At 50.0% G+C, this 14,857-nt stretch overlaps 1 protein-coding gene across 12 annotated transcripts in view; it reads left to right on the forward strand.

The window, feature by feature from the left end:
* The first annotated feature begins 469 nt into the window (after positions 1 to 469).
* LOC147339668 (granulocyte-macrophage colony-stimulating factor receptor subunit alpha-like) overlaps positions 470 to 14,857 on the forward strand; it is a 41,663-nt gene continuing 27,275 nt past the window's right edge. For 5 of the 12 annotated variants that reach the window (XM_086386028.1, XM_086386031.1, XM_086386027.1 and 2 more), the window contains exon 1: positions 12,941 to 13,099. In XM_086386028.1, the coding sequence (XP_086242154.1) occupies positions 13,087 to 13,099 (13 nt within the window). In that variant the 5' untranslated portion in view covers positions 12,941 to 13,086. Of the gene's footprint in view, positions 901 to 12,822; positions 13,230 to 14,857 lie in introns of those variants that run through there. The other 7 variants (XM_086386033.1, XM_086386035.1, XM_086386037.1 and 4 more) reach the window with 5 other exon arrangements.

Below are 14,857 nucleotides of genomic sequence, written 5' to 3' on the forward strand. Positions count from 1 at the left end.
CCATCCCCCGCTCACCCAGCAGCTTAAAGAACAGACCCTGCCCAGCTCCACCCGGGGGGACCTGAGGGCACAGGCTTTCGGGGCAGCTCAGGGCTTGCTAAGTCAGAAGGTGGAGGGTGGTTTAGTCAGTGTTGGTAGAAATGTTTCTGTTCAACCGCTCAGTCGTGTCCCACTCTCTGTGACCGCATGGACGGCAGCACGCCAGGCCTCCTGTCCATCACCATCTCCCGGAGCTTGCTGAAACTCATGTCCATCGAGTCGGTGATGCCATCCAACCATCTCACCCTCTGTTGTCCCCTTCTCCTCCTGCCCTCAATCTTTACCAGCATCAGGGTCTCTTCCAGTGAGTCAGCTCTTCGCATCAGGTGGCCAGGGTACTGGAGCTGCAGCTTCAGCATCAGTCCTTCCAATGAAGGCTGTTGCCAGGACGGAATCTGGAAGTTTCGGCCACTAGGGGTCAGAAGCGCTCCTCGCAAACCCCGCGCCGGCGCGCATGCGTGCTCCGTCGCGTCCCGCTCTTTGTGACCCACCCCCCACCCCGGTGGACTGGGCCCGCCGGGCTCCTCTGGCCGTGGTGGGGGTTCCAGGCGGGCATACTGGGGCTTGGGGCCATTTCTTCCTCCAGGAGAGCTGGACTCCACAAAGAGAAACTGAAAGTGGAGCTGGGCAGCGGGGGTGCGGGGCGCTGGGGAGACAGAGGACGCAGAGATGTGAGCCTGGGCGGCGGGGGCCCGGGACCGCGGTCTAACACCCGGGAGACCCCGGGGTGACGAGATGATGGGCCAGGAATGTCTCCCCGGGGGGGCAGCTCAGAGGTGGCCGTGCCCACGAGGAGGCTCCCGGGGAGTGATCCTCCAGCACGAGACTAAGGCCTGGCCTCTGCGTCTGCAGGAGCTGCAGGTAAGGAGGTCGCATTGTGCATTTAATCCTTTTATTTCTGTGTGTATGTTTGGCTAAGGCTGGGTCTTCCTTGCTGCACGCTGGCTTTTCTCTAGTTGAGGCGAGCAGGGTGGGATGGTGGTGGGGGGGTGCAGCCTCTTTGTTGGGGTGCGCGGGCTTCGTTGGGGTTCATGGAATGAGGGTTTTTTTCTGTTTCCTGAATCGGTGTCTCCTGCATCGGCAGGCGGATTCGTTACCACTGAGCCACCAGGGAAGCCCCAAGGAGGTCACGTTTTCCATTGGTTATCACTGAAGGTGCGGGTCCCAGGGGGGTTTTGTTTGGCGATTGCTTTTTCTCTTTTTTTTTTTTTTTTTGGCCACTTTGCAGCCTGTGGGATCTTAGTTACCCGACCATGGATTGAACCTGTGCCCCCCACTGCGGTGGAATCGCAAGAGTCGTAACCCCTGGACTGCCGGGGACTTGCCATTGTTTGGGGGTTTCTGGCTATGTGTCCAGAGGGTTCTCAGCACAAGCTAGGCAGTGGCCCCTGTCCTGGGCATCCTTCCCCATCTTCCTTCTGCCCAGCGTTTTACTCCAGGTGATCTCTGACTCTGTCTTCTCCTGGGGGTGGCTCGCTGCGTTTTCTGTAATGTCTTTCCGTCATCTTTAATGTCTGTGGAGGCTCTTCTGTTCTTCCTGCAAACTAGGGCAGAAGGTGAGGAAGCAAGAGTCTTACCTATTTTTAATTTTTGCAGTATGTGTTCATTTGGCCGTGCCAAGCCTTAGCTGTGGCAGGCAGGCTCTTTGCTCTTTAGTTGCTACATGTGGGGTCTGGTCCCCTGAACCACGGATGGAACCCAGGCCCCCTGCACTGGGAGCTCAGCGTTTAAGCCTCTGGACCAGCGGGGAAGTCCCCACACTTCCAAGAATGGTTCTTACTTATGTCTACTGAGCTTAAACTTTCTATAGATAATGTATTTTTTTTCAAATTGTTTTCCATCATAGGTTATGACAAGATGTGAACGCATTTCCCTGTATTATAAGGGTAAATCCTTCAGTCGGTAAGGAATCTGCCTGCAATGCAGGAGACCTGGTTCGATCCCTGAGTGGGGAAGATCCCCTGGAAAAGGGAGAGGCTGCCCACTCCAGTATTCTTGCCTGGAGAATCCCAGAGGAGCCTGGCGGGCTACAGTCCATGGGGTCACAAAGAGTCAGACACTCCTGAGAGACTAGACCACCACCACCACAGGAGATATTGAATAGAAGTCCCCGAGCTGTGCTTGTTGGTTATCTATTTTAGGTATGGTACTGTGTACACCTCCATCCCAACCTCATCATTTACCCCATCCCCCGCCCCACACTTGCATCTGCAAATCTGCACGTCTGTGAGTCTGTTTCAGAGATAATTTTGTGTCATCTTTTAGATTTCACATCCAAGTGATATCACGTGATGGTTTTCTTTGTCTGACTCACTTCCTTTCGCGTGATCCACTCTAGGTCCACCTCTGTAGCTACAAAGGGCATTATTTCATTCTTTTTCATGGGTGAGTAATATTCCATTGTGTGTGTGGACTGCATCTTCTTTAATCCATTCCTCCGTTGATGAACACTGAGGTTGCTTCCGAGGATGGGTTGTTTTTTTTTTTTTTTTTTAATGCATTAGTTTAATTTTTTGACTGTGCTGGGTCTGTGTTGCGGTGTGCAGCTTCTCTCTGGGTGCAGCCCCCAGGCTCTAGAGAGCACATTCAGTACTTGGGGCATGTGTGTTTACTTGCTCTGGGGCATGTAGGATCTTCCCTGACCAGGGATTGAACCCATGTCCCCTGCTTTGGCAGGCGGTTTCTTTACCACTGAGCCACCAGGGAAGGCCTGAGTGTTAATTTTTTAAGAGTAGGTCTTACTTATGTCTTCTGACTTTAAACATTATATATATGCACATATATATATATGTATCGGAGAAGGCAATGGCACCCCACTCCTGTACTCTTGCCTGGAAAATCCCATGGACGGAGGAGCCTGGTGGGCTGCAGTCCATGGGGTTGCCAAGAGTCGGACACGACTGAGCGACTTCACTTTCACTTTTCACTTTCATGCATTGGACGAGGAAATGGCAACCCACTGCAGTGTTCTTGCCTGGAGAGTCCCAGGGTTGGGGGAGCCTGGTGGGCTGCCGTCTATGGGGTCGCACAGAGTCGGACACGACTGAAGCGACTTAGCAGCAGCAGCAGTATATATATATGTATGTATAAATATTCCAGATTATTTTCCATCGTAGGCTTCCTTGGTGGCTCACACAGGAAAGAGTCGGTCCAGCCCCGGTGGACCCAGGGAATTCGCAGCGGGGATGGCGTCGGCGACCAGGAAACAATAGATCAATTAAGCGCTAATTAAAGATGTAAAGAGTGGTTAAATAAGGATAGCTCAGTAGGAAAATTCAGTGAAGAAAAGAGGCTGAATAACTTGGTTTACATGGAAAGCCAATAAAATTTCAAGACAAGAAATCTGCGTCACCTACGTAGGCCACAGGCATCCTTCCATTCTCCCGAAGGAGAGTAGACACTAAGGCCTCCCCGGTCAGATCTTAGAAGCCCAGGCATAATTAGTAGGCTTGACAAGCCTCCAGGCTCCAGGTGGGAATTCACCCAGAAGGTGAGAGAAAGAACGACATAAGGAGACCAGTCTTTCCAGGAACCGATCCCATTCTTTATTTTCCAGGGTCCGCTTTTATACACAGAGATGTAATACAAAAGTCACGCGGGGTCAGCAGTCCTGACTTTTATCAAAATCAGGTGCTTCATACAAATGTATACAAAGGTCTTAGGGGTGTTACATCATCTTCTGGCCAGGGGGCCTGCTGACAATTTATGACCCTCGGCTTGTGACAGCGGTCAGTCAACCAGAACACTTACTTCTCCAGGGGTGACTATAGTTAAAACAGACGCCACCTTCTGAAGGCACCAGATAAAGTTACATTCTTATAGGGTGAGAGTGTAGTGGGTTTTAATTAAGGAAAGAATTTGCTTAGCCTAAGGTCTAACGTGATTAATATCAAAGGTTAATACTTATTTCTCCTATATGTAGTTATATTCATTAACGTGTATAAGGGCAGGGAATGTGGAGACTTAGCAGCAAACATTGGCTTAACAAATGAAAAAACCCTTCACCAGTACAATTTCTAATCAGCCCACTATACTATACTAATAGTTTTCTAACTTCCCAAAAGAACCTGTCTTTAGAAGGTTTAAAGCATCTCGTGCCTCTCACGGTTGGGAGGCTGTGAACAATCACATGTGGCCAGACAAGCCTGTCAGGCAGGCTAGAGAACCTTCAGAGGAGTTTGTAGGTTGATACACTCCTGTCACGCCCAGGAATTATTATTAACTGGAGCTGTAAGTTAACTCTTTTTCAGAGAGAGGTGGTGGGGGACAGCCCCCCGTAAAGTCAGAGGTGTAGGGGAGAGCACAAAGCAGTAAAGTCAGCAGACTCTGGTTTTGGGGGTAGATGCTCGAGAATTTCCAGGGGGACTCCTGAGGCTCGATCCTGCCTTTACGTATGTCGAGCCTCCTTCCTCATGACCTTTGCCACGGGCGGAGTTCCTCACGCTGGCTCCTGGAATCTGCCTGCAACGTAGGAGACCCAGGTTCGATCCCTGGGTTGGGAAGATCCCCTGGAAAAGGAAATGGCAACCCACTCCAGTACTCTTGCCTAGAGAATCCCATGGATGGAGGAGCCTGGTGGGCTACAGTCCATGGGGTTGCAAAGAGTCAGACACAACTGAGTGACTTCTCTTAAACGTTGTTACAAGATTTTAATATTGTTCCCTGTGCTATATAGTAAATCACAGCTTCTATATATTTTATATAAGGTATTGAGTATGGCGGAGAAGGCAATGGCACCCCACTCCAGTACTCTTGCCTGGAAAATCCCATGGACGGAGGAGCCTGGTGGGCTGCAGTCCGTGGGGTCGCTAAGAGTCGGACACGACTGAGTGACTTGCCTTTGACTTTTCACTTTCATGCATTGGAGAAGGAAATGGCAACCCACTCCAGTGTTCTTGTCTGGAGAATCCAAGGGACGGGGGAGCCTGTTGGGCTGCCGTCTATGGGGTCGCACAGAGTCGGACACGACTGAAGCGACTTAGCAGCAGCAGCAGCAGCAGCATTGAGTATGGCTTCCTGTGCTGCACAGTAGGTCCTTCTGTTGTATCTATTTTGCATATAGCAGTGCGTATCTGTTAACTCCAGACTCCCAGTTTATCAACCCTTGGCCGACCACAAGTCTGTTCTGTATGTCTGTGAGTCTCTTTCTGCTTTGGAGATGAGTTCGTTTGTCTCTCGCTCTCTTTTTTTATTCCGCATATAAGCTATATCATACGACATTTGTCTTCTTCTGTCTGACTTAGTCCACTACTTTCATCATGTCTGGTTACATCCGTATTGCTGCCAGTGGCATCGTTTCGTTCTTTTTCACGGCTGAGTTAATACTCCATTGTATATATGGACCACGTCTTCTGCATCTACCCGTCAGTCGATGGACTCCAAGGTTGCTTCCGAGTGGTTGTCGTTCTTGTTCAGTAGCTCGGTCGTGTCCGACTCTTCAACCCCAAGGACTGCAGCCCTCCAGGCTCCTCCATCCATGGGATTCTCCAGGCAAGAATCCTGGAGTGGGTTGCCAGTCCCTTCTCCAGGGGGATCTTCCCAACCCAGGGATCAAACTTGGGTCTGCCGCATTGGCGGGCAGATTCTTTACCGCTGAGCCACCTGGGAATACTCCTCACCCATAAAAAAGAATGGAATAATGCCATTTTTAGCAAGAGGGATGGACCTAGAGGTTATCATACCGAGTGAAGTAAGTCAAAGACAGTTATCATACGCTGTTGCTTATATGTGGTATCTAAAAAAAATGATACAAATAAATTTATTTATGAAACGGAAACAGGCTCACAGACTTAAAAAAAAAACCTTATGCTTGCCAACTTAGGGCTTCCTTGGTGGCTCAGATGGTAAAGAATCTGCCTGCAATATGGGAGACCAGGGTTCCATCCCTGGGTCGGGAAGATCCCCTGGAGGAGTGCATGGCAACCCACTCCAGGATCTGGTCGGGAGAATCCCATGAACAGAGGAGCCCGGTGAGCTACAGTCCATGGGGTCGCAAAGGGTCAGATACGACTGAGTGGCTAACACCTTCACTTCCTGTGGTTGCCAAAAGAGAATGAAGGGAAGGGATAGATTCAGTTCAGTTGCTCAGTCATGTCTGACTCTTTGCGACCCCATGAATTGCAGCACGCCAGGCCTCCCTGTCCATCACCAACTCCCAGAGTTCACCCAGACTCACGTCCATCGAGTCAGTGATGCCATCCAGCCATCTCATCCTGTTGTCCCCTTCTCCTCCTGCCCCCAATCCCTCCCAGCATCAGAGTTTTTTCCAATGAGTGAACTCTTCGTATGACGTGGCCAAAGTACTGGAGTTTCAGCTTCAGCATCATTCCTTCCAAAGAAATCTCAGGGCTCATCTCCTTCAGAATGGACTGGTTGGATCTCCTTGGAGTCCAAGGGACTCTCAAGAGTCTTCTCCAACACCACAGTTCAAAAGCATCAATTCTCCAGCGCTCAGCCTTCTTCACAGTCCAACTCTCACATCCATACATGACCACTGGAAAAACCATAGCCTTGACTAGACGGACCTTTGTTGGCAAAGTAATGTCTCTGCTTTTGAATATGCTATCTAGGTTGGTCATAACTTTCCTTCCAAGGAGTAAGTGTCTTTTAATTACATGGCTGCAGTCACCATCTGCAGTGATAGATTAGGAGTTGGATATTCACAGATTCACACTGCTATATATGAAATAAATAAACTATAAGGGCCTACTCTATAGCACAGGGAACTCTATTGACCATCATGTAATAACCTATAGTGGAAATGAATCTGAAAAAAATACATGTGTGTGTATATATACGTGACTGAATCACTTTGCTGTACAGCTAAAACTAATACAGTATCAGTAGTCATCTATACTTCAGTTGGGCTTCCCTGGTAGCTCAGATGGTAAATAGTCTGCCTCCAATGCGGGAGACCCGGGTTGGATCGCTGAATCAGGAAGATCCCCTGGAGAAGGAAATGGCCGCCCACTCCAGTGGACAGAGGGGCCTGGTGGGCTACAGGGCATGGGGTCGCAAAGGGTCAGACACGACTGAGTGGCTAACACCTTCACTTCCTGTGGTTGCCAAAAGAGAATGAAGGGGAAGGGATAGATTAGGAGTTGGATATTCACAGAGTCACACTGCTGCTACTGCTACTTGGACAGAGGAGCCTGGCAGGGGCCTACAGTCCACGGGGTTGCAGAGAGTTGGACACGACTGAGCGACTGATATTTTCACTGCACTTTGACACTCCAATTAAAAAACACTAAAATGGGGACTTCCCTGGCGATCCACTGGTTAAGCCTACAAGCTTCCACTTTAGGGGGTGGGGGGTTACAGGTTCCATTCCTGGTCGGGGGACTAAGATCTCGCAGTCCTCCTGTATGGCCAATAATAATAATAGATAAAATGAAACTTAAAGAAAAGAAAAAAATACCAGCGCAGCCTTCCTGCTGCCTGAAGATCTTTGTCCTGGAGTCTGGGAGGAAGTGAAGCCACTCTTGCCGCACCCCGCCCGCCCCCGCCTTGAGTGTGAGGCCCGGCTCAGCCCATCAGGAAGTTGAGAAACTGTGAGTTTGTTAGGAAATGTGTCTCCTCGTATCTGGTTTCCTTTCTGGGAAAATCGATGTTTTAACTTAGTGGGCTCCACCCTCCCCCCAAACGCTGGCTCACTGAGATCCTGCGGCCCACACCTCTGTTTTTCTCTGGAAGAGGCAATGATGACCCCTCTTGCCCATGACTCCTTTTCCTCTCTGACCCGGAGGAGAGTCTGGGAAGGGCGGAAATGTGGGATTCTGGCGGGTGAGGGGGTGGGGAGGAGCCGGTGTCAGCAGAAGGGGCACAGAGATGCTGTCAGCAAGTGCCTGCACGAGCTGGTCAGCCTCAGCCGCCAGGCGTCCGGGGCTGGACGAGTCTCTGATGGGAGGCATCCTGGGCCCTGTGTGGGGTGTGGAGGAGTGTCCCTGGGCTCCCCCCACCGCACGCCAGGGGGACCCCCTGACCCCATCACTGTTACGGCCACAGTGTCTCCAGACGTTGTTATATTTCCCCTAGGAGGGTAAAGTCCTCCCAGTCTGTGAACCACAGCCAGAGGTGCATACGTGGATGGATGGGTGGATGGATGGATAGATGGATGGACGGACAGATGGATGGATAGGTAGATGGATAGATAGATGTATCAGTGGATAGATAGATGGATGGGTGGATGGATGATAGATGGATGGATAGATGGATGGATGGATAGATGGATGGATGAGTGGGTTGATGGATGGATGGATGAGATAGATGATGATGGACGGATGGATGATGGATAGATGATGGGTGGATGGATGATGGGTGGATGGATAGATGGATGGATGAGTGGGTTGATGGATGGATGGATGAGATAGATGATGATGGACGGATGGATGATGGATAGATGATGGGTGGATGGATGATGGGTGGATGGATGGATGGATGAATGGATGGATAGATGGATGGATGGACATATGGATGATGGATGGATGGATGCATTGATGGATGGATGATGGATGGATAGATGATGGATGGATAGATGGATGGATAGATGAGATAGATGCTGGATGGATGGATGGATGGGTAGATGGATCATGGATAGAGATACATGGGTGGATCGGTAGATAGATGGATGAATGAATAGATAGATGGATGGATAGTTGGATAGATGGATGGATAGATAGAAGTATGGATAGATACATGGATGGATGGATACATGTATGTATGTATGGATGGATGGATGGATTTATCAGTGGATAGATAGATGGATGGGTGGATGGATGGATAGATGGATGGATAGATGGATGGATGGATAGATGGATGGATGAGTGGGTTGATGGATGGATGGATGAGATAGATGATGATGGATGGATAGATGATGGGTGGATGGATGGATGGATGAATGGATGGATAGATGGTTGGATGGATGGACATATGGATGATGGATGGATGGATGCATTGATGGATGGATGATGGATGGATGGATGATGGATGGATAGATGGATGGATAGATGAGACGGATGATGGATAGATGGATGGATGGGTAGATGGATCATGGATAGAGATACATGGGTGGATCGGTAGATAGATGGATGAATGAATAGATAGATGGATGGATAGTTGGATAGATGGATGGATAGATAGAAGTATGGATAGATACATGGATGGATGGATACATGTATGTATGGATGGATGGATGGATAGATTTATCAGTGGATAGATAGATGGATGGGTGGATGGATGATAGACAGATGGATGGAGGGATAGAGGGCTGGCTGGATGGGTGGATGGATGGATGGATGGGTGGATGGATTGGTAGATAGATGGATGAATGAATGGACAGATAGATACTTGTATATATGTATGTATGGATGGATGGGTACATGGATGAATGGATGAGTGGATGGATGGATGGATCGGTAGGTGGATGGATGGATGGATGAATGGATACGTACATATACATGATACATAATAGGTAGATGATAGCATAATTATGCTAATCATGGAGAATGGAGATGGATAGAAAAACAGACGGAGAAATCGTTAGACGACAGACTGTCGTGCCTGCTCAGGGATCCTCAGCCTCAGCACTGCTGACACGCAGGGCTGGACGAGTCTCTGATGTGAAGAGTCCTGTGCACTACGGGGTGTGGAGCAGAAGCCAAGGCCAGTTAGACAAAAGATGTATTACAATGTAAGCAAATTTAAAAATATAAATGGATTAAAATTTTATCGTTTTAAAAAATATGCAATAACCAACAAGGATCTACTGTGTAATACAGGGTACTGTACTTTCGTTCGGATTCACATATATATATTCTTTTTTAGATTCTTTTCCATTATAGGTCATTACAAAGTTTTGCGTGTAGTACCCAGTGCTTCCCAGGTACTTTAGTGGAAAAAAACCCACCTGCTGATACAGGAGACATAAGAGACTCGGGTTCGATCCCTGGGTGGGGAAGACCTCCTGGAGGAGGGCGTGGCAACCCACTCCAGTGTTCCTGCCTGGAGAATCCCAGGGACAGAGGAGCCTGGCAGGCTACAGTCCAGGGGGTCGCAAAGAGTCAGACACGACTGAGAAAGTTAGTGTGCTTTCACACACACACACACGTGTATAAGTGAATCACTTTGCCGTACACCTTAAACTAACCCAACCCTGTATATGAACTCTACTTCAATGAAAAAAAAATTTTTTTTAACATGCAGATCAGAAAAGAGAAGTAAAACCATATCCCATCTGCAGATGGCTGTTACGGAAGGAAAATCTTGATGAGAATCCACTAAAAAAAAAAATCTTAGAACTAGTACCCAGATTTGGCCTGGCAGCAGGGTATAAGATTCAGGCACAAAGACCCAAGTGCAGGGAACCGTCCAAAAAAAGAAATTCAGAAAACAATTCTATCTGCAGTAGCATCTGAAAAATGGAAATATGTCCATTTTTGTTGTTGCTCTGTTACTAAGTCTTTTATTTTTTTAAATTGGAGGCTAATTACAATATTGTATTCGTTTTGCCATATATCAAAATGAATCTGCCACAGGTATACATGTGTTCCCCATCCTGAACCCTCCTCCCTCCTCCCTCCCCATACCATCCCTCTGGTCATCCCAGTGCACCAGCCCCAAGCATCCAGTATTGTGCATCGAACCTGGACTGGCAACTCGTTTCACATATGATATTATACATATTTCAGTGCCATTCTCCCAAATCATCCCACCCTCTCCCTCTCCCACAGAGTCCAAAAGTCTGTTCTATACATCAGTGTCTCTTTTGCTGTCTCATATACAGGGTTATTGTTACCATCTTTCTAAATTCCATATATATGCATTAGTATACTGTATTGGTGTTTTTCCTTCTGGCTTACTTCACTCTGTATAATAGGCTCCAGTTTCATCCACCTCATTAGAACTGATTCAAATGTATTCTTTTTAATGTCTGGGTAATGTTCCATTGTGTATATGTTCCACAGCTTTCTTATCCATTCGTCTGCTGATGAACATCTAGGTTGCTTCCATGTCCTGGCTGTTGTAAACAGTGCTGGGATGAACATTGGGGTACACGTGTCTCTTTCAATTCTGGTTTCCTTGGTGTGTATGCCGAGCAGTGGGCATGATTGCTGGGTCATATGGCAGTTCTATTTCCAGTTTTTTACGGAATCTCACAGTTAACCTTTAATAAAGGGTAAAAGGTATTCTGTGTGGTGGGGAGGGAAAGAAAAAAAACCCAAGCCTCAAATAGAGACAGTGAAGATGGGAACACGCGTGGGCTGTGTTAAAGGGACCGTCCACTGGCCACCTGTAAGTCGGTGGTCCCTGTGGAGGACTCTGTCCCCCAGGCCCTCTGCCCCGCCTTGCAAGCTCTCTGCACACTGTCCTGAAGGACTCTTGGCGCCACCCAGGACCAGGCGCCATCTCCTTTACTCTTGCTCGCCTTGTCTGCACACCCTGCTGGGAGGTCTGAGCTGGTCTGGGAACACGCCAGGGCGATGAAGACGAGAAAAATCACAGAAGGTGAAAACTGGACCTAGAGGGCAGGTCTCTGTGGGACCTTCAGTCACACAGACTGAAGGAGGGAGTCAGGACGAGAAACACAACTGTCGCATCTTGACAGGTTTATGAGGAATCTAGAAAAATGGCAGAGATACCCGTACTTGCGAAGCAGAAATAGACAGACGCACGGACTCTGAGCAGGGAAGGAGGGGGTGGGACGAGTTGGGAAATTGAGATTGGCACGTATACACGGTTGAGGCGTGCCTGCTAAGTCGCTGCAGTCGTATCTGACTTTGTGTGACTCCACGGACTGTAGCCCACCAGGCTCCTCTGTCCGTGGGATTCTCCCAGGCAAGAATATTGGAGTGGGTTGCCATGCCCTCCTTCAGGGCATGTTCCTGACACAGAGATCAAGCTTGTGTCTCTTAACTTCTCCTGCGTTGGCAGGCAGATTTTTTACCACTAGCGCCACCCCGGAAGCCCATCTTGATACTGATACTATGTAGCTAATAGATCCTTATACATGTTTACATATACAATAAACCGATAGGTATGCGTATTGATACTATGTATATAGTAGATAATGAGTCAGAACCTACTTTACAGCACAGGGGACTCTACTCAGGGCTCTGTGATGACCTAAATGGGAAGGAAATCCAATAAAGAGGGGATACACGCATACTTATGCTGAAGCTCCAATCCTTTGGCCACCTGATGTGAAGCGCTGACTCGTTTGAAAAGACCCTGATGCTGGGAAAGATTGAAGGCGGGAGGAGAAGGGGACGACAGAGGATGAGATGGCTGCATGGCATCACCAACTCGATGGACGTGCGTTTGAGCAAACTCTGGGAGTTGGTGATGGACAGGGAGGCCTGGCATGCTGCAGTCCATGGGGTCGCAAACACGACTGAACGACTGAACTGAACTGAGATGAGGGGACCAAGCTGGTACCGGATGTGAGTAGACTTGGGGAACCTTCTGGTCCAGTTCCTGGGAAGATGACCCTCTCCACATCTGTGATGAAAATGGTTGCTGAGGTGGGTTCAGTGGTAAAGAACCCTCCCACCAGTGCAGCAGACAGGGGTTTGATACCCCATCGGGGAAAAAAAATTCCACGTTCCATGGAGCAACTGAGCCCGTGCGTCACAGCTGCTGAAACCTGGGGGCCCTGGAGCCCACGCTGCGCAAGAGAAGCCACTGCAGTGAGAATCTTGTGTCCCACAGCTACGGAAAACAACCGCATGGTCAAAACATCAAATTAAAAAAAAGAAAAGGTCAGTGAGAACAGGCCCACCTGGTCCCTGACCTGAGAAGATGTGGTGAAGCGTTTGGTCCAACTCTAAGAAGACAACCTTCTCCACACAAGTGATGGGCGGGGGTGTGGAGACTAGAGGACCCGCCTATCCTAGTTCCTCCTCGTGGCAGGCGTGGCAAGGGGAGGGAATCGAGGAGAAGAAAACAGGAACCCAGCTGACGGCGTCTGGTTGTGCTGTCCATGGGCCATCACTGTCGGGTGAGAAAGAGAGGCGTCGGGGCAGTCAGACGTGGAAGCCTGGCAGGAGAGCGATGGGGAACGCAGGTTGGCAGACACGAGCGTGGGGCGTGTGTGTCGGAGGGGAGGGGTGTAACCCGGTCCCCCCTGACCCCCGGGGTCCTCGAAAGTGCCACTTCCCTGCTTCTGTTGCTGCCGTTGACGGTGGGTGCTCCAGGTGGGTCAGAACAAACGTGCTACTCTATCTGCTAAGTTACTTGAGTCGTGTGTCCAACTCCGTGACCCCGTGGACTGTAGCTCCCTCCCAAGCTTCTCCAGGATTCTCCAGGGGATTCTCTGGAGTGGGTGGCCATGCCATCCTCCAGGGCATCTTCCTGACCCAGGCGTCAACCTGGGTCTCCTGCACGGGCAGGCGGAGTCTGTAATGTTTGCACCGCCTGGGAAGCCTTTCGGATGCACGGCGCCCAGGCAGACAGGGTGATGGATGAGGGGTGGCGTGTGGGCGCTGCGTTCTCAGGTCCGAATGCGCCCCCGGGGACTTGGCCAGGTTGGGGTGAAAGATTTCGGAGTTCCCCGGGCCAGCCCGTGCCTGTCGGGATTGGAACGAGACTTGGGTTTGCAAGCTGTGTGTGCTGCAGTGATGGGGGCCCGTCGCGGTTACGGGTGCTGCCTGGGACGCTGGCATGGCGTTTTGTGTGGCTCAGTTTGTAAAGAACCTGCCTGCAATGCAGGACACCCTGGTTCGAGTCCTGGGTCGGGACGATCCGCTGGAGAAGGGATAGGCTACCCACTCCAGTATTCTGGCCTGGAGAATCCCATGGGCTGTATATGTATAGTCCACGGGGTCGCAAAGAGTCAGACACGACTGAGCGACTTTCACTCACGCTCTCCCTGGCGCGCCCAAAAGCACGGTGAGCTCCATGCGCAAGGTCGTGCGAGGGTCCCCCTTGGACTGGCCTCCCGGTTACCCAGCCCCCTCCCCAGGGCGTGTCCTGAATCTGAAAGACATGTCGGGCCCTCCTACAGGGTTGTAAAACTGAAATCTTTAAATGGGGAAAGAAAGCGCGGCCTGGTGGTTACCAAAACAAGAAGAGAAAGCGGGCATAAAAAAGCAAGGGGTGACTCGATTCCATGTACAGGAAGCAAAGCCTCACAGGCGAGTCCACGGAGGCAGAAAGTGGGTTCGTGCTTGGGGGGGCTGGGGGACGAGAGGTGGAGGCTGTCGGCTCAGGGGGACAGGTCTCCCCTGGGGAGACGGGAAGGTTCTGCAGCCAGGCTTTGTGGATGTGCTGAGTGTCTCTGAGTTGTACAAGGGGGCTTCCCTGGTGGCTCAGTGGTAAAGAATCCTTCTGCCGACGGAGGAGACACGGGTTCCGTCCCCGGTTCGGGAAGATCCCCTGGAGAAGGAAGTGGCAACCCATTCCAGTGTTCTTGCCCGGAGAATCCCCATGGACCAAGGAGCCTGTCGGGCTACAGTCCACAGGGTTGCAGAGAGTTGGACACGACTTAGCGACTGAGCGCAGAGGGTTGCACCCCGTGTGAATTTAGCCTGAATTTTTTTTTTTAAAAAAAGGGCAAAATTAAGTGAAACAGCGATGAGATTTCTGTGGATTTCAGTCTTCTGACCACTTCTGTGAGGCTCCTGGAAGTGCCTCGTAAGATGGAAGTGACAATTAAATCAGGGATTGGCTGAATAAGATACATCATGTTGTTATTCAGTCGCTCGGTTGTGTCTGACTCTTTCCGACCCCATGGACTGCAGAATGCCAGGCCTCTCTGTCCATCACCAACTCCTGGAGCTTGCTGAAACTCATGTCCACTGAGTCGGTGAGGCCATCCAACCAT

This window comes from Bos grunniens, chromosome X (assembly GCF_055505025.1).
Source record: "Bos grunniens cultivar Pamir isolate PY7600 chromosome X, Bosgru_T2T1.0, whole genome shotgun sequence".
Taxonomy (NCBI): Eukaryota; Metazoa; Chordata; class Mammalia; order Artiodactyla; family Bovidae; genus Bos; species Bos grunniens.